The sequence below is a fragment of the Eleutherodactylus coqui genome, chromosome 1, assembly GCF_035609145.1.
Source record: "Eleutherodactylus coqui strain aEleCoq1 chromosome 1, aEleCoq1.hap1, whole genome shotgun sequence".
Lineage (NCBI taxonomy): Eukaryota > Metazoa > Chordata > Amphibia > Anura > Eleutherodactylidae > Eleutherodactylus > Eleutherodactylus coqui.
In genome coordinates, this window is record NC_089837.1 from 239008403 (window position 1) to 239026951 (window position 18549).

The window sequence follows — 18549 nt, forward strand, 5'->3', positions numbered from 1 at the left end:
CTGAACGGCCTTCGTCCCACCTTGCGGGGTGCTTGGCCATCATATGTCTGCGCATGGTGGTGGTGGTGAGGCTGTTGGTGTTGGCTCCCCGGCTGAGCTTTGCGCGACAAAGGTTGCACACCACTGTTCGTCGGTCGTCAGGCGTCTCTGTGAAAAACTGCCAGACCTTAGAGCACCTCGGCCTCTGCAGGGTGGCATGGCGCGAGGGGGCGCTTTGGGAAACACTTGGTGGATTATTCGGTCTGGCCCTGCCTCTACCCCTGGCCACCGCACTGCCTCTTGAAACCTGCCCTGCTGATGCCCTTGACTCCCCCTCTGAAGACCTGTCCTCCTGAGCAAGCGTTGCACACCAGGTGGGGTCAGTCACCTCATCGTCCTGCTGCTCTTCCTCCGAATCCTCTGTGCGCTGCTCCCTCGGACTTACTGCCCTTACTACTACCTCACTGCAAGACAACTGTGTCTGATCGTCATCGTCCTCCTCACCCACAGAAAGTTGTTGAGACAGTTGGCGGAAGTCCCCAGCCTCTTCCCCCGGACCCCGGGAACTTTCGAATGGTTGGGCATCAGTGACGATAAACTCCTCTGGTGGGAGAGGAACCGCTGCTGCCCAATCTAAGCAGGGGCCCGAGAACAGTTCCTGGGAGTGTTCCCGCTCCTGAGCAGGTGTCATTGTAGTGGAGTGAGGAGGCTGGGAGGAAGGAGGAGCAGCAGACAGAGGATTCGGATTTGCAGCAGTGGACGGCGCAGAACTGCGGGTAGACGATAGGTTGCTCGAAGCACTTTCTGCCATCCAGGACAGGACCTGCTCACACTGCTCATTTTCTAATAACCGTCTCCCGCGTGGACCCATTAATTGGGCGATGAATGTGGGGACACCAGAAACGTGCCTCTCTCCTAATCGCGCAGCAGTCGGCTGCGACACACCTGGATCAGGAGCTCGGCCTGTGCCCACACCCTGACTTGGCCCTCCGCGTCCTCGGCCGCGTCCACGTCCTCTAGGCCTACCCCTACCCCTCAGCATGCTGTATTACCAGTGATTTGATTTCACAGGCAGCTAATAAATTGGCGCAAGACTGCAGGCCAAATATAATTTTTTCCCTTTTTTGAAAACGAAAGGCCCCACTGCCTCTAGTGAATGTATAATCTAAGTTTAATAACTGTGCTGTTTTCCTGCTAATGTGTCACAGAACGTGAGGGTAGCAGAGTTATTAACTGTGGCAGAGCAGGTATTTTTTTTCCCAATTAAGGAAAGCAAATGGCGAAGCCAGGAGTAAAACGTAGCTGGGAGCGTCTGATTTTTACAGGTTGCACACGCAGCCGACACGTGTCCACCGCCCTTAGGACCGACAGAGGCAGGACAAATAGAATTATTTTCCGTTTTTTTGCACCAAAAGGCAGCACTGCGTATATTCTATGAACATGAGAAGTTTAATAACTGTGCTGTTTTCCTGCTAATGTGTCACAGAACGTGAGGGTAGCAGAGTTATTAACTGTGGCAGAGCAGGTATTTTTTTTCCCAATTAAGGAAAGCAAATGGCGAAGCCAGGAGTAAAACGTAGCTGGGTGCGTCTGATTTTTACAGGTTGCACACGCAGCCGACACGTGTCCACCGCCCTTAGGACGGACAGAGGCAGGACAAATAGAATTATTTTCCGTTTTTTTGCACCAAAAGGCAGCACTGCGTATATTCTATGAACATGAGAAGTTTAATAACTGTGCTGTTTTCCTGCTAATGTGTCACAGAACGTGAGGGTAGCAGAGTTATTAACTGTGGCAGAGCAGGTATTTTTTTTCCCAATTAAGGAAAGCAAATGGCGAAGCCAGGAGTAAAACGTAGCTGGGTGCGTCTGATTTTTACAGGTTGCACACGCAGCCGACACGTGTCCACCGCCCTTAGGACGGACAGAGGCAGGACAAATAGAATTATTTTCCGTTTTTTTGCACCAAAAGGCAACACTGCGTACATTCTATGAACATGAGAAGTTTAATAACTGTGCTGTTTTCCTGCTAATGTGTCACAGAACGTGAGGGTAGCAGAGTTATTAACTGTGGCAGAGCAGGTATTTTTTTTCCCAATTAAGGAAAGCAAATGGCGAAGCCAGGAGTAAAACGTAGCTGGGTGCGTCTGATTTTTACAGGTTGCACACGCAGCCGACACGTGTCCACCGCCCTTAGGACGGACAGAGGCAGGACAAATAGAATTATTTTCACTTGTTTTACAAGCAAAAGGCAGCACTGCGTATATTCAATGAATAATAACTATGTTGTGGCCCTGCCTATACAATTCTTTCCCTGCAGTATCAATGGAGGGTGCAATGCTCTGCAGAGGCGATTTTGAGAAGCAAAAAAAATGCAGCACAGCTAACAGCAGCCTGGACAGTACTGCACACGGTTAAATATGGCCCTAGAAAGGACCGTTGAGGTTCTTGAAGGCTACACTCACTCCTAACACTCTCCCTGCCTATGCAGCACTCTGTCCCTAATGCCAGGTGCAACGCTCTGCAGAGCCGATTTTGAGAAAAAAAAAATTGCCACTGCTAACAGCAGCCAACACACAGCTATCAGTGGCCCTAATAAGGACCTTTGGGGGGTCTTGAAGCCTACACTAACTACCAATTCTTTCCCTACAGCAGCTCCGGTACAAACAGCACTGTCCCTCATCTAACTCACACGGCATCTGAGGCGAACCGCGGGAGGGGCCGACTTTTATGTTCGGGTGACACCTGATCTTCCCAGCCACTCACAGCAGGGGGGTGGTATAGGGCTTGAATGTCACAGGGGGAAGTTGTAATGCCTTCCCTGTCTTTCAATTGGCCAGAAAAGCGCGCTAACGTCTCAGGGAAGGAAGTGAAAGTAACCAGAACACCGCATGGTGTTCGTTACGAATAACGAACATCCCGAACACCCTAATATTCGCAAGAATATCAAGCTCGGAAGAACACGTTCGCTCATCTCTAGTTATCTGTCATTTTTGTCTGTATAAAGTTACTGTTGATTATGTGCCAGTAATATTGAGCCACCCTCTTGTTTTGCTCAGATGCTTTATTCATTTTACAGACTTTTTACTATATAATCTTCCCTCCCTATATCATCACTATATCAAGTTTTAAGTATTGCGTTGTATATGCAGTGGTGTTATTGATTTTGTGCAAGTTCACTTCTCTATTAGTAAACTTTAGATTGTTTAAAGAGGACCTGGCATGGGATAAAATCAGCATGGCTGGCTGAATAGCTCTACAGCTGTGGCCCTGCTGACTCTATCTCCATTTTTTTATACTCACCTCTGTTCACCCTGATGGTCCCTTTTTAGGTCAGCGTGTCAAGTGGATGGTCCTCAATAGGGGCGTAACTATAGGGGATGCAGAGGATGCAGCTGCACCAGGGCGCAGGAGCATTAGGGAGCACATAAGGCCCCTCTTCTTCATATAGGGAGCCCAGTACTATGAATTAACAATTGTTTGTGGGGCACTCATACAGATTTTGCATTGGGGCCCAGAAGCTTCACGTTACGCCTCTGGTCCTCACCCCTCACTATCAGCGGGTGGACTGTCAATCAAACCTGATATCACTGTGATCTGTGGGGACTGCCCGCTTGACACATTGAGATTAGAGATAGATCTGCTACTGCAGAGATATGCAGCCAGCCCCCCTGACTTTATCCCAAAAAGTATTATAAAAATACAGCAGAGATGCACTGAATTATAGAACATTCCGTATTGACAACAATGTTACAGAACATATATTTGAGCTCAAGAATCCCTATCACTGTATACAGAAACATGCTTACTATCAATACAATAGATTTCTACTCACCCCATCAGAATGATAAAGCAACAGTCCACTTGGCTGAAGTGTTTTAAAGCTAAAACCTCCTTCAAAAGCATCAAATGGTGCTAGTTTTTGACTTGATGCAACATAGCTTTGCCCATTAAAATAAGCACTGCGGGACATCTAGGATTAAATACAGAAATATTGATTTACAGGTATTTATTAAAATGTGTATAGATCCCCTTTGCTTAACATATTTTAATTGCCCCTTAAATAGAATAAATTACACTGACTTAAAAAAAAAAACTAATTAAAAATATATAATTCCAGCAGATAGATGGTAGTGGTGCCATATAGGGGAAAACTGAGAAGAGCTGCAGTGCTAGTTAATCTTCTTCATTTTGAGAATTAGTGAATATCTGATAGTTTGATCTCCATCATTCAGGAAGTGATAGAACATCTGAGTGATAACTCATAACTTCTTGTGGAAGGAAGAGTCCTTAATAGAGATGGGCGAGTATACTCGCTAAGGGCAATTGCTCGAGCGAGCATTGCCCTTAGCGCGTACCTGCCCGCTTGAGACAGAAGGTTCGGGTGTCGGCGCGGGGGAGCGGTGAGTAGCGGCAGGCAGCAGGGGGGAGAGAGGGAGAGAGAGATCTCCCCTCCGTTCCTCCCCGCTCTCCCCCGCAGCTACCTGCCTGCAGCCGGCACCCGAACCTTCTGTCTCGAGCAGGCAGGTACGCGCTAAGGGCAATGCTCGCTCGAGCACTTGCCCTTAGCGAGTATACTCACTCATCACTAGTCCTTAAACTGTTTGCTTAACTGCTCCTTGTCACTCTTCCATTCTCTCTTTACTAGTCACTTCACTGGCTATTGTATGCTGTCTCCCTCACACCAGGGATCCCAGATGTACTGGATTTGAAGGGACTGTCCCAGATTTGGGGTGCTGTCTTGCCATCCGAGGATGCCTGCCCTCATGCCCCTGTTTTTCTATTTTATAAGGATATCAGACAATGTTGGGGCACAATTCTAATTCCCAAAGGCAAAAAGTACCAATAGGTAATATCCCCTAAAGGGCTCAGTCACACGGGCATTTGTACGCACGTCTGTCAGTTGCGTTTGCTGACCGCATCTAAATAGAACCAATGCTTTTCAATGGGAATGGGCACATGTGAGAATTTTACATGCGCACAAACGCATGCGGTGAAAAATATAGAACACAACAATTCGCAGAATGCATGTAACTGCTCTGCATCAAACCGGTGTCCTGTGTATGTGAAACCCCTGGATGCTGTGGCATCCAGGGGATTCACCTTGCGCTCAGTGGGGCCAGTGGCAGCAGCACCGACCTCATTGAGAACATATAGTGAAGATCGCGATCCTCTGCCACAGCTGTGGCAGAGGAGAGCAATGTTCTCCCATTGAATTTAATAGAGCTGGCAATACAGCCGGCTCCATTAAAACCAATGGGCTGCTGGCAAGCGCTGCAGTGATTTTTCGAGGAAGGGCTTAAAAAATAAGCCCTTCCCTGAAAATCAATCCAAAAATGTGTTAAAAAAATGTATAGTCACCTCTCTGCAGCTGCCGGGGCTCAGCTGCATCCAGCCAGATCTTCTCCTGCACTACTTTGAGGATTTTTCAGTAGGCGGGGATTTAAAATGAAAGGGCTGCCTCTCATTGGCTGATCACTGTGACTAATCAGAGGCAGCTCTCAGCTATTGAATGACAGCTGAGAGCTGCCTCTGATTGGTCCCTGCGCTCAGCCAATCAAAGACAGCATTCACCCATTCATGAATTCATGCTATATAAACCACAAACCCGCCTGCATCCTGTCTCTAGTCTCAATTTCTTTCGATTACAAGTTTGTTTTATCAGGGTTCTTTTAACCTGTTTTATATCGTATCACATGGCATAGCACTTTGGAAGATAATGGCATTGCATAAAAGCTCTAATGAAAAAATCATTGCTTAATAAGAATAATAATAATGTAAACATATAATAAATTATGAACCATTTGGGCGAAAAAAAACAATATTTTGCTATATAGCATATTGTTAAGAAAATTGTACATCAATGTATCAGTTTATTGTTTTGTTATTAGATCGTAGACTAGAAACATAGCATCCTGCTAGTATAAGTAGTGAAGGGGTTAAATGAAACATTTTCTATATACCAGTGAATGGTATGGGATAAGACAGACAGAAGATAAGAGTCTCCCAGACCCCCCCTTCCCCTGCATACCTTCTCACTGAATTCATAACGGTTTCATTGTATGTTAAAAGGTGTAACTTATGTTAAACATTTTAGTAGTAGCCTATCATGTATTCTTACTAATCTTGGAGGTATGTACTTTTTCTGTGATGTCATTTAAGGTATATAAACCACATACACCTTTGAATAAATTAGAAATCATTGGATACTGCAACAGGCTTGTGTGATTTGTATTTCTCCTTGGGGCCCTAGACTTCTACACGAGATCTGAGATTGTCTTCTTCCTGGTAAACACATAAATTCTCCTAACACATATAATACTATAAAACTGTATCTTGTAACTTACTAATGACTCTTCAGGACATCCATAGCTGATACCAATAGTGTCTTGTTCTTCTAACAGATTGAAATCTTTCTTCTGGAATTGGAAACCTTTCATGCATCCTCGGAAGGCTATGTCTGCAGCCAGGTGTGTCCGCATACTATAGAATATAGAAACATAAATTTAAACTGGAACACACTATATATTACATTTTATATGCAGTATTATCAGTGAGTATTCATATAAATTGAATAATTCAAGTATCTGTAAACTCTGCCGTATTATGCATCTTGTCTACCACTGAATTCATTTTAGTAATACTAAAATGACTAAACTTTACAACTAACACAAATTATAATTATACATACTGTACATCTGGGCAAATGCATATAAATGTGTTGTGTAGTTATGCATTTAACGAGTTTCCAGGGTACCGTATTTTCTTTTTTTCTACATTAAGATTTAAAGGGGTTTTGCAAGACAAAGATATTGATGATCTAACTACATATTTTGGCACTGTCATGCAAGCAGAGTAGTTAGAAAAATCTATATTGCTTGGACAGATCAGTGGCAAAAGAAGACCCGACCGCCAAAGGACACGATAGCTGATACTGTCAGAGATAATACTGGCATGGATATCACACAACTGAAAGAAGCAGTGCAAAACCAAAAAACAGGGAGGGAGCTCTTAGGGTCAACAAGAGTTGTGAACAACTAAACAGCTAACAACAACAATAACATTCCCAGGACATGTCATCAATATTAGATTGGTGGAAGTCTATCACTTAAGATCCCATTTGCTGTGGGTGAGCACCACAGCCTTTTTAATTCATACCTGGCACTGCACCGTACATTGTATAGTGGCTGTGCCAAGTATAGCAGCTCAATACCATTCACTTGAATGGGACTGAACTGTTCTCAGACCATGTGCCCAACAAATGTGACATCACTGGCCTGAAAAGAGGCCATGGCACTCACCTGAGCATCACGGTCTATACAGGCGGCTGATCAGCTGGGGTTTTGAGTTGAGGGTCCCCACTGATCTGATAACTATAACCCATCTCGAGCACAGGCAAACTATTTTAGTCACAGAAACCCCTTTTAACATTAATCTAGATAGATTTAATTTCTGTAAAGTTAGTAACTTCGACATGTGATGTGTTTGATTTGTGATAATCAGTGGTTTAACATTTTTGAGAACGTACCTCTGTAGAATGTGTGAGGGAGCTCCTCCTATAAATATGTCCGTAAAAGGAATTGAGGTTTTATCGTTGTCAACACTCTTCACATGTTTTCTGTCAACCACCAAGATCATCTTCTTGGAATTGTGATAAATTACAGAAATCTGGAAAATGAGATTGGTACTATAGATTATTCAAATGACTGGGCTGTGTTTATCACTCTTTAAAAAAATAGACTATTTTATGATACTTTTGCTCTAATCTACTTGACAGAATTCTTATATTCACAGTTCTTCAAGAAAGTTTTTTTTCCCCCAGTCAATAGGCCATGTCTGGTATTGCGGAGTATTTCAAGTGAATAGAGCTGAATAGCAATACCAGACATAGACCATGGACAGACATTTCTGGTCAAAAAGCAAACCTTTGTTTAGTTTCTAACCCTAGACAGTCACTTAAAGAGCTGTAGAGCTATGACATGTCATACCTCATGATATCTTGCATCGTTGATCTGTGCTTTTTTCATTGAGTCATCTAGAAGAACTGGACCATTACTGAATCCAAAGTCATACAACAGCCTCAAGTAGCCATCTTGGATTTCCAGACTAAAGAACTTGGTCTAAAAGATAGTAACCAACATTTAGTATGCAGGTACACTCTTATGTGATATACTGAATAGTAATAAACAAATATGCACTTACTTCATTAACCATTAAGAAAATAAGAGCATTATCTACAGATGTTCGAACTTCAATATCAAAACGAGTGACTTGAGTAAAACGTCCTCTCTTTTCAATATTACGTATAACGGCGTAACCAGAACCATCAAAGAAGTAACTGGCTGCACGACTCTGGGTGAAAGCAAACCTATTTCTAAAAAGAAGAACACGTGAATTGTTATTAAGATAGTGTATATTATAACAAATATAAAATTATAGATTACATGATACTGGATGTCTACATCAGCCTGAACTATTCCTAGAACTAATTAAACTAGTGTGGTTAGTAATAGATGTGCACTATAAAGACTGTTTAAACTAGTATAGCAAAAGGTGGAGTAGATGTTCACGGCAACCAATCAGATACAGCTGGATTTGCTAAAGGCATATTCATTTTCATATTATTGGATTACTCCCAGAGTAATCTGTGACATCATAGAGTGAATCATGTGACCTGCTGGGGTGCAGAGCGCTCATGGCCCAGCTGATGCAATCATGAACAGCCTGTAGAGAGAGGATCTCCTTCAACCCCTTCTATTGTAGCCTGCTCCGTACAGACCAGCCAGATCACACCATAAATAATCATCACTCTGATAACTGGCAGTTTCTACATCCATTTTTATGCTGCACAACTGTCCATCCAGGATAACCTGTATAAGAGTTTTTGCTCTGGGAGCGCCACCTTGTTGCTCTGCTTTCAACTCTGCTTTTGGTTGAAGCACAGTCAGCAAACCCAGAGTATGCTCCATGGGTGTGCTCAAGTAATAATGAACAGCTAGAGAACCTGCTCAAAAGGTGCTCCTGGCATTGATGAATAGTCAAAGCATGTGTTGTGCACTCTGAGCATGCTCAAAATGTAAAAATGAATATGCCTTATATGAAAAATTCACTTCCTTAGGGGTAATTCTATAACATAATGATCTGTGCGGGTCTGACCCCTGGGTCCTTTGCGTATCCTGAAAATAAATCTCTTCTCATCATCTCTTCTGTACAGTAAGATTCCCAGATACCTGCTGTGCAGACAACGCAACACAGCGTAATTTAAGCGAAGCCTGCAAAGATCCACAGAGCCTAAAGGGGTTGTATCAAAAGCTAAAGTTATCCCCTATCCGCATGATAGGTGACTGATAACCTTATGATTGGTGTGCGTCTGACTGCTAGAGCCCTCACCGATCCCAAGTACAGGGGTCTTAATGGTACCTCCATAAATGGAACAGAGGATGCGCACGCAGGCCATAGCTCCATTCATTTTAACGACAGTGCCAAAGATTGATGAATGCTTATACTTGGCAATTTCCAGCACTGTCAAGGAAATGCATAGAGCAGTGGTGCACATGCTCATCCTCGGCTACCTTCATGTCTGAACTATTGGGACTCCCATTCTTGGGATTTGTGGGGGTCCCAGCAGTCGACCACCGACCAATCATAAAGTTATCCCCTATCCTGTGGATAGGGAATAACAGTAGATTTTGGTACAATCCCTTAACGAGCACTATGACACTTTCATCCTGAGGATTGTACAGCTCCTAGCTGTTGGACCGTGACCAATTACGATGTGGTGGCATATCCTAATGAAATTTCAACTAGAAGAGTATAGCTACGTCATAGAGGTTTGGGGTTTGTATGGTGGTGGATCGGAAGCCATTACCACAGCACACAATGTGGGTGTAGGCTGTTTCTCACAGATGACATTTGCCGGCAACAGCCGTGATCAGCGCTCACGCTAATTACGGCTGTTAACCCTTTAAATGCTGCCGTCAATTCTATCAGCAGCATTTAAATGCTCCGATCGAAGTTCAGAGGTATCAAACAGCCCCCTGCAATGAGATCGTGGGGTGCTGCTCGGTTGGCACGGTAGCCAGGGGCCTTCTGAAAGCTCCCAGGGCTGCCACTGCAGATTGCTTATCAAGCCATGCCTGTGGCGTGGCGTGTTAGACTGTCTAGTAGATTGCAATATCATGTAATACTATGGTATTACATGATACTGCAGAAACAATAAATCCATCACAAGTTCAAGTCCCTTGGGAATTTTAAAAGTATATACAGAAGTCAGTTTAAAAAGTTTTATTAAAAAAATAAAAGGTAATAAAAGTTTAAAACAAAATCCTTTTCCCATATTCATAGTAACAAAAATTCAAAATAAAAAAATCCAAAAACATACTTAGTATCATGGCATTCATAAAAGTCTGATCTATCAAAGTAACACATTATTTATCCCATATGGTGAACGTTGTAAAAAAAAAAAAATACACAACGTAAGAATTGTGGGGGTTTTTTTGCCCCCCCCCCCCCCCGTCTCTAAGAAAAAATATGCTGCAAAATGCTACCAAAAGAAACTAAAGGACATCCCACAAAAAAGTCAGCTCTAGAAAACTAAGTCAACTGAAAAATAAAAAGGTTATGGGTATTAGAAGATGGTGGCAGAAAATGAACAATTAAGCAAGAAAAAAAAAACAACAAACTATAAATTTGGTATCATAGTAATCCTACTGACCCATAGAATAAAGTTATCATGGCATTTTTGCTGCAGTGCCTATGCAAGCCTTCACCCCCCAAGATGGCAGAATTGCGTGTTTTACTCCACTTAGAGTTAGGTTTTCCAGTACATCATAGGGTAAGCTAAATAGTACCATGGAAAAATGCAACTTGTCTCGCAAAAAAAGCCCTCAGACATTCACATTGATGGATAAATAAGAGTTGCTTACATTGGGTAAGAAAAGCCAAAAAGGAAAAAAAAGAAGAAAAGGTCCACACACTTAAGGCTTAGTCAGACGAGCATTGTTTTGGGGTTTGCAAAAAGAGCTCGTCCAAAAGAACCAATGAGTTCCTATAGAAACACTTACATGAGAGAATGTAGTAGCGTAAAATGGCACGCAAGAGGGAACATTGGCTATCTTTGGTACGCGCTGTGCAGGACTTTCCATTGACTCCTATGGAAGCAAGAGTTAATGGAAACTCCGGTACTTGGAATAGATTCCCCACAGCTTTCAGCAGGGCATTTAAAAGATGCTGCCCAGAAGCACATTTTACATTAAACTCCTGTTAGTACCTGCGGGAATGAGGGGACTCCCCAAGGGTTCCGTAAATCCCTGCTGGGACTAACAGGAATTTATAATGGGACATTTAAAATGTGCTTCTGGGTAGCACCTTTTAAATGCCCTGCTGTAAGCTGCAGGGTATTCCTCCTGCCACCCTGCTGGGCAATTACCCAGCAGTGGAGGCAGTAAGGGACTCCCTACCTAAGGGATTTCCCTATAGCGGGGAAAGAGAGGAGGGTGGGATTACAGGGCTTTCCCCGAGGGCTTCCCCTAAAAGCTTGGGAGGAGGGGCGGGGCTAGAGGGATCCACCCCTCTAGCCCTGCTCCCTTTATGTTTTACTATGGGAAATATCTGTGAGAAACCCTATAGCCCCACCCACTCTGTCTGCGCTATGGGTATATCCCTCGGGGTTCCCATAGCAGGGAGAGAGAGAACGAGACTATGGATTTCCCCATTGCAGGGAGAGAGCAGACCTATGGGGGATTTCCCCATAGCAGGGAGAAAGAGCAGAGCAATATGGGATTAACCCATAGCCCCACTCCGTCTCTCCCTGCTTTGGGGAAATCCCCCATAGCTCTGCTCTCTCTTTTCCTACTATGGGAAAATACCTAGGCCCAGCGGGCTTCTTCACTTTCTCCTCTGGAGTAGCTGCACTTCTTCAAGTGCAGCTGCTCCAGTGAATGGGCGAATTTCATGCGCATGAAAAAATTGCCTGGCCATGTGATTTCGGCACATGCAAGAAAAAAAACCCCACTTGTCTGACCGAGGCCTTAAGAGGTTTACTATTTATTAGGCTGTTTCACTATGATAAAATAACTAGAAATCAAATACATATTTGTACATTGCGATTTCTATATGCAAAATAAAAGTTTAAAGTGAAGAAAAGCCTTAAAATGAAGTTAGTCCAAACAGCTCTGTCTTACCTCCTACAAGGTGGTGAAGTGACTGTATTTATGTTATATTTGTTCCGGAAATTGTATAAACTGACAACATCATCATTCACAGATGCGAGCTCCAGACAACCCACAAAGCTGGGTAGGTTCAGACTATCTGGGAGCTAAAAAAATAAGAGATAGCAGATGGAAATTACTTACAAATACATATGAGAACCATAGAACAAATAAGCTGTCATAAATTCAATAAAAAGGGACAACGTTTGCCATAACCCTTCAAAACCATAATGGCATCCTAAGCATCATATGAATTCTTAGATCAAAGTATAAAAAAATCACAATACTTTTCCCAAGAAAAGCCAAAGCAATACATCTGTTTAATAGTATTCATTTTATTCTGGCAGCTTTTGTGTAAATGAACAGACAAATGATTTATCGTTACTATATACACAGTTCATACCTTAAAGCCTTCAGGCACTCCACCAACAAAGAAGACTGTGTTTTGAGGCTCTAGATCAAGCAAAGAATCACTTCCAGAAGCCTCACCCTTCTTAATGAACTTCTCTTCCGCTGTACTGCTCTCACTAGGTATAGTTAAAAGTACTTTGCCATGTCTTCCCAATCTACGAGGGAATTAGTACATATCAGATCACAGGATAATAATAGTTTCTTCAATTTAACAGATAGAGCTCTTTGTACTGAGTTTAGTATCTATTGTCTTAATATATTATATTAAGAATTAAATCTGTGTATCAGATATATTCAATCTATATTAGGAAAAGATTATATATATATATATATAAAGATTCAATATAACTTAGGGCTTTTACCCACTAGCGTTTTTTTTGATGTTGTGATATCGCTGCATTTTTTTCAATGGGACTATTAATCTTAAAATCGCATCTCACAAAAATAGCAAATGCACAAACTTGCGATTTTAACATTAGAAAGTCCCATTGGAAAAAAATGTAGCGATATTGCAGCATTAAAAAAAATGCCAGTGGGTAGAAGCCCTTATATTGTATTCATTCAAATCCCTGTTTATTTTGACCTTCGAGGTCTGGTGGACGGCCCTCTAAGGACCTGTGATGATGTTACCATCATGTGATGAGTCACTGGGGCTCTGAATTCTGCCCCTGATTCCATGATAGTGACATCATCATAGGTACTAAACCAGCAGAGCCAGACAGCATCCATGTGGAGGCTCGGTGACTGATTACATAAAATCCCTCATTCTGTGCACAGGGATGAAGGACCTGTGATGATGTCACCCTCATGTTATCAGGAGCGGAGCTCAGAGCCCTGGTGACTGATAACATAACAGTGACATCATCACATGCAAGTCACACAGAGTGACAAAAAGGCGAGTGGAAATGCAATTTCCCTGCCGCTTTCCAATCTGCCTGCAATAGGCTATAGCCTGTCTCTAAAAGGGATGCACAACTTTTCAGTTCTGAGAGCCACAATGTCAGGTTGTTGCACTCCCAAGGACTGCAGTAAAACTTATAGGGCTATTTCCATTTGAGACATTACTGGCATTGTGATAGTAATTGCCATAAACATCAAATAGTTGGGATTCCGCTTCAGTCAAAATGTGAGGTTCCTATGCCATTTTTCAGGCTTCTGCGACACAGTTACCCCCTCATCATAGTGCCTGCCACACTGTGCATCATCAGTACTTACATGTCCCTGCCTCCATTCACCTTTTCCCTAACAATGAAGATGATATGAGCAGCCCCTAGGCCGGTACTAACATGTATCTTTCAAGACCTGGACCAATATCTATGATCAGTGCTGGGATGAGAGAATACAGCACTGCATGAAAAAGATGCAAATGCATTCTGATAGCTATGTCTTTCTGAACCATTAGGACACAAATGAGCATGTTTATTACCTGATGGTTGGGGGCCATATAGAATGGCATGGTAGGATGCAGGTTGAACAGCCTTGATCTATAGTCAGTTTTCAGTTGGGCAAACATAGATTGCTATCAATAGCAAGGAAATAGGGGAATTTTAACGTTTTTGTGACTACCCTTTGAGTAGATTTTAGCCTCAGAGATTCCATTGCTGAATTCCATTTAAAAACATGACAAAATAGTACAGTATGCTGCGCTATTTCATTCTGTAAAAACCTAGAAGCCCAGCCATTCTTTTCCATCGGAAGACGGATCAGTTCAGCAGAGGGGGCATTTGTAAACTGGAGACCCCAAACACTCATTTGTACAAGCTCTTAGATAGTTTCAATTGCAAGTAAAAGCAATCTGGATAATGGCTAGATACTAGTGGGCACACGTTAAAGGTTCCTATACACATATGAAGACTATTTTATTTTCATGCTATTCATGTTGGTGTCTATTGGCAGGTCACTATTGCAATTCCAGTTCCTCTGGCGCTCTATGACTCAGGATACATAAGCTGGAGTGCTTTAACATTAACATGGGCATTCCTTTCTAAATACACTACTTTCAGACAATATCTACTCCATACTCCTGGGTCGACAGTAGTGCCAGTAGTGCATTTTACATCTGGACCTATAACAATCCTCTTGATTTTGAGAGAGATAACCATTATTGAGTGAGAGGGTAAGGCCAATATAGAGTGCAACTGGCTTACATGTGAAAAATATGTATTTTACCATTTATCGCATGCTTGCCCAGTGTTGTACTAATTTCTCAGTTCATGCACGTTACCTTTCTATTTTCACAAGACTGAAGTATGATGGCCACGTACTAACAGGCCTGGAGTCCAATGGAATCTCAACATCTCCTTTTCCCAGGTTGTACACATATACAAGACTATTCCTCTTAATTGCTAGACCCATGTAGTCTGATTTGCCCTATAAAAATGTAAATAGATAAGTTAAAGTAATGCAAAGCCTTATTAATAATTCACATCTATATCGCTACATAGGCAAGCAAAATGATTGGGCCTCATAATAAACCATTTATTGGGGCCCTCAGAATTTATTTTGCACTTTCTAATATTAAACTCCTGTACTGTGTTATCAGCTATTGAATTGACAGGCTGGCAGTAAGGATTGGCAGTACCAGTGTCCCAATGGCAATGATTCTGCCCTTGCCTTTCAGCTGTGCTGTTAAAGGAACATTTTCTGGAACCAAATCCATATTCACATCAATATCCATATTTAATCTGCACAATACAAGATAGAGGTACCGTCATGAGAAAACTGGAGAGAAAATGCTGTGGATAGGCAATCTGCAAGTTCAATAGCCGATAGCGGAAAAACAATCTAATGCATCTTACGTGTTTGCAATATTTAGTTTTACAATGATTACTTACATTTTTGTTGCCCAGATACATAATAAATCTGTCTTGTTGACGAGCCTCTGGATTTATGTACATACTGATAGAGGAATAAGCCTTCAGGTCGGCTAAGTTTGTTTTCAGGTGCACATTAACTGCTGATTTACCTTCAAACTTCATTGACACTTGAACCTTGAAAGGGAAAGACAGAACACACAGGGGCAATAAGGCGCTGTAACAAGAACATCATATTAAGTAGGGCATGGGCTCGGCACAAATACAAGCAATGTGATGGACATCTTGCTGCAGATCTACTAAATACATAATTATAAGTGTCATTATTTTAATGAAGGGTATAGTGTTTGGAATGGCTACAATAAATATCCACTTCTAATGTCCTTCACTGTAGAGGTACACAACAGGGATGGCGCCACTGTAGGGATGATCAACATCAGGGGATTTTCTAATTCATCGGGAATGTCTGTTGGGGCAGACACTGCCTGGAAGCAATGTCCTGCATCAGGGGGGCACCGAGTCAGAGTAAGAGAAGCTGGGGGGTGCCCAGCAGCAAAAACATCACACAGCTACCAGGCAGTTCCATGACAGTCTCCTTTCTCTGCAGCTTGTTGAGTGCTGCTGGTGCTGCTTATCAGCTGTACTGACATACAGCAGCTACAGGGCCCCCTTCTTATTGGGACAGTGATGCACCCTTTGCAGTCTCCCAGGTCCTACACCGCTAAGACCAGATCATAAGAACAGTATCACCACAGTATCACACTGTACTGTACTTATCTCTCCAAAGACTTCAAATACATAGAAGTAAGGAAACCATGTGACATGAGCAGTCATAATCCATTGGTGCGTCAGTGGCGATCAGTGCAATTGTTGTGAAGGTATCGATCATCCTACCTTACTGGCTATGCTTCTCGTCTGTGCAATCAGCTCACGGATACGATTAATACTAGATGAGATGTTGTTTGAGGGGAATTTGTGTTCTACAGTGCGTAGCTTATTCAGGAGCAGTGGCATTACTTCTGTCAAGTTCTTAACTGAAATAAAATACCAGGACATTCACACAAGGTATACCAACTTCACCGGAACGACAGTATATACTAGGTCATGAATAATCTATCTTCAATGAGGCATATTTACCAGCTTCTTGTATACCAGTTTAAGTAAACTCTGTGTTGGCATAAGTGCGATAAATGTAGTAAGAGGTGCTAGCAAACAAGTTGCATCTGGCGGCATCTCTGTGCTCCAGACTGAATTCTGCGACAGCTAAGAGCTGGAATAGGTTTCAGCTATAATTTCTGCCAGCATCTGGTGTAAATTATAATAAATCTGAAGGTTCCACAAAGCCATGCCCCCCTTTTGCCTAGCCACACCCACTTTTAGAAAAGTGTTGGAAGCCAGCATTAAGACACCAGAAGTCGCAAATTATGACGTCATAATTTGCAACTGTTGTATACCACATATCTGGCATAGAAGACCTAATAAATATGCTCCAATGTGTCTAGAATGTTTAGAATTAAACAAAAAAGCATACAGAAGTGAAATAAACATGATTTTTAAAAATATGTATTAATTAATCTATTTGTATGCAATCGCGGCAGCAGAGGATTTAAAATGGTTTTCTGGTTATATGTAAATAAAACTTAATTACTGTACTAACTGAAAAGTTAGTCTGGTTTCACATCTGAAGGTTTTGTTGCAGATCCGTTCAGGAGCCGGGCAGCATACTACGTGGGAGAAAGATAGGGCAAGTCCTATCTTTTCTCACCCATACTATTAACGGGCAAGAATAGCGCTAATGAAAGCAAAACTACTGGAATCAATAGTTTTGTTTCATCCCATTATGCAGACATGATTTTCACGGCCGCATAGCGGGCCTAAATCGTGCCCATCTGAAGAAGCCCTAAGATAAGTAAATCTTGAGGCAGATTTTTTGCTGGTGTGTTTTTACATCTCCTGTGAATACACCCAGCTTCATCACACCTTCTTCTTGCCTGTTTTTGTTTTTGGCATGAAAAAAACATGTTTGAAAATTTTTGTGCAAATTTCTTCACAATTATTGGTTCAGTTAGATGTGGCTTTTTAACTTGATCAATTTTCGCCAAAATTAGGTGTAAACTGAAAAATAAATTGTGTCAACGTAAATCACTAATGCAAATACACTTAAATGCCCCAGATGAAGCTCATCAGCATTTTTATGAATCGCCTTTTAATTCACGCTTGTGGGTATGATTAATAAATTTATGCGAAAGCAAGTTTGGAATGTACTGCACTGTGTGTGATCCTTTCATTTAGAATTTCATGCCAGTTGGAAATGTACATCGTGTGGAGAGTTGACCATCAGCTGGTTTATAAGCTAGTAACTGCATGGACACGATTCTGCAGTGTGAATTAGGAGGAATCCTTGGATCGGCTGCTTTCCCTTTATTTCCCTCTTTAGAGTGGTGACAGATATTGTAATGAATAATAAATGTGGGTCAAAATAAATCAGAAGATTGTACTGATATGAATGCAATTAGTGTATATACAAAGCTAAGTAGGGTAATTTTGTACCTGTTTCTCCAGCTGAGTTTACAACAGAATTGTAATCAGAGGCATCAAAATCAGAATTACTTAGGTTTTCTGCCCACATATTTGCATTTTTTTCCATTGGGTCAGTCACGTCAGATACCATGGCAGTGACATTTAGTGCTTTGTCTGCTAATAGTTTTGACTTTTCTAGCCGTTTTCCAGTGTCATCTGTTAGAAGGACATATAAACAAATCTAAATGATCTCAATTGATAAAATATAATGCATAATAATATATCAATATGTACTACATCACCAAAAGTATATGCCTCTTAATCCTTACTGTCTAATGAATATATAAAATAAAACACATCATGCACTCCAAATAGAAAAACATCTAGCAGTAGCAAAAGGGTGAGAACCACGGGTGTCAGCTCTTTCTTACAAAACCCCCCGAACAATGAGATCGCAGGGAGCCGTGTAGGTGTCATGGCAGCTGGGCACCTTCTGAAAGGCCCTAGGGCTGTCTTGGCAGTATGCCTATCAAGCCATCCCCATGGGGTGGCCTGATAGACTGCCTGTCAGATTCTATGGCATTACATCATACTACAGGAGCGATCAAAGCATTACAT

General features: G+C 42.1%; 1 protein-coding gene across 1 annotated transcript in view; it reads right to left on the reverse strand.

The window, feature by feature from the left end:
* LAMA4 (laminin subunit alpha 4) overlaps positions 1-18549 on the reverse strand; it is a 156132-nt gene that overhangs the window by 40452 nt on the left and 97131 nt on the right. Inside the window, exons 19-29 of the mRNA XM_066607137.1 lie at positions 17962-18147; positions 16306-16445; positions 15433-15588; positions 14823-14968; positions 12591-12753; positions 12161-12294; positions 8181-8352; positions 7967-8098; positions 7507-7646; positions 6326-6461; positions 3814-3951 (exon numbers count right to left, since the gene is read on the reverse strand). Of these exons, the coding sequence (XP_066463234.1) occupies positions 3814-3951; positions 6326-6461; positions 7507-7646; positions 7967-8098; positions 8181-8352; positions 12161-12294; positions 12591-12753; positions 14823-14968; positions 15433-15588; positions 16306-16445; positions 17962-18147 (1643 nt within the window). The remainder of the gene's footprint in view (positions 1-3813; positions 3952-6325; positions 6462-7506; positions 7647-7966; positions 8099-8180; positions 8353-12160; positions 12295-12590; positions 12754-14822; positions 14969-15432; positions 15589-16305; positions 16446-17961; positions 18148-18549) is intronic.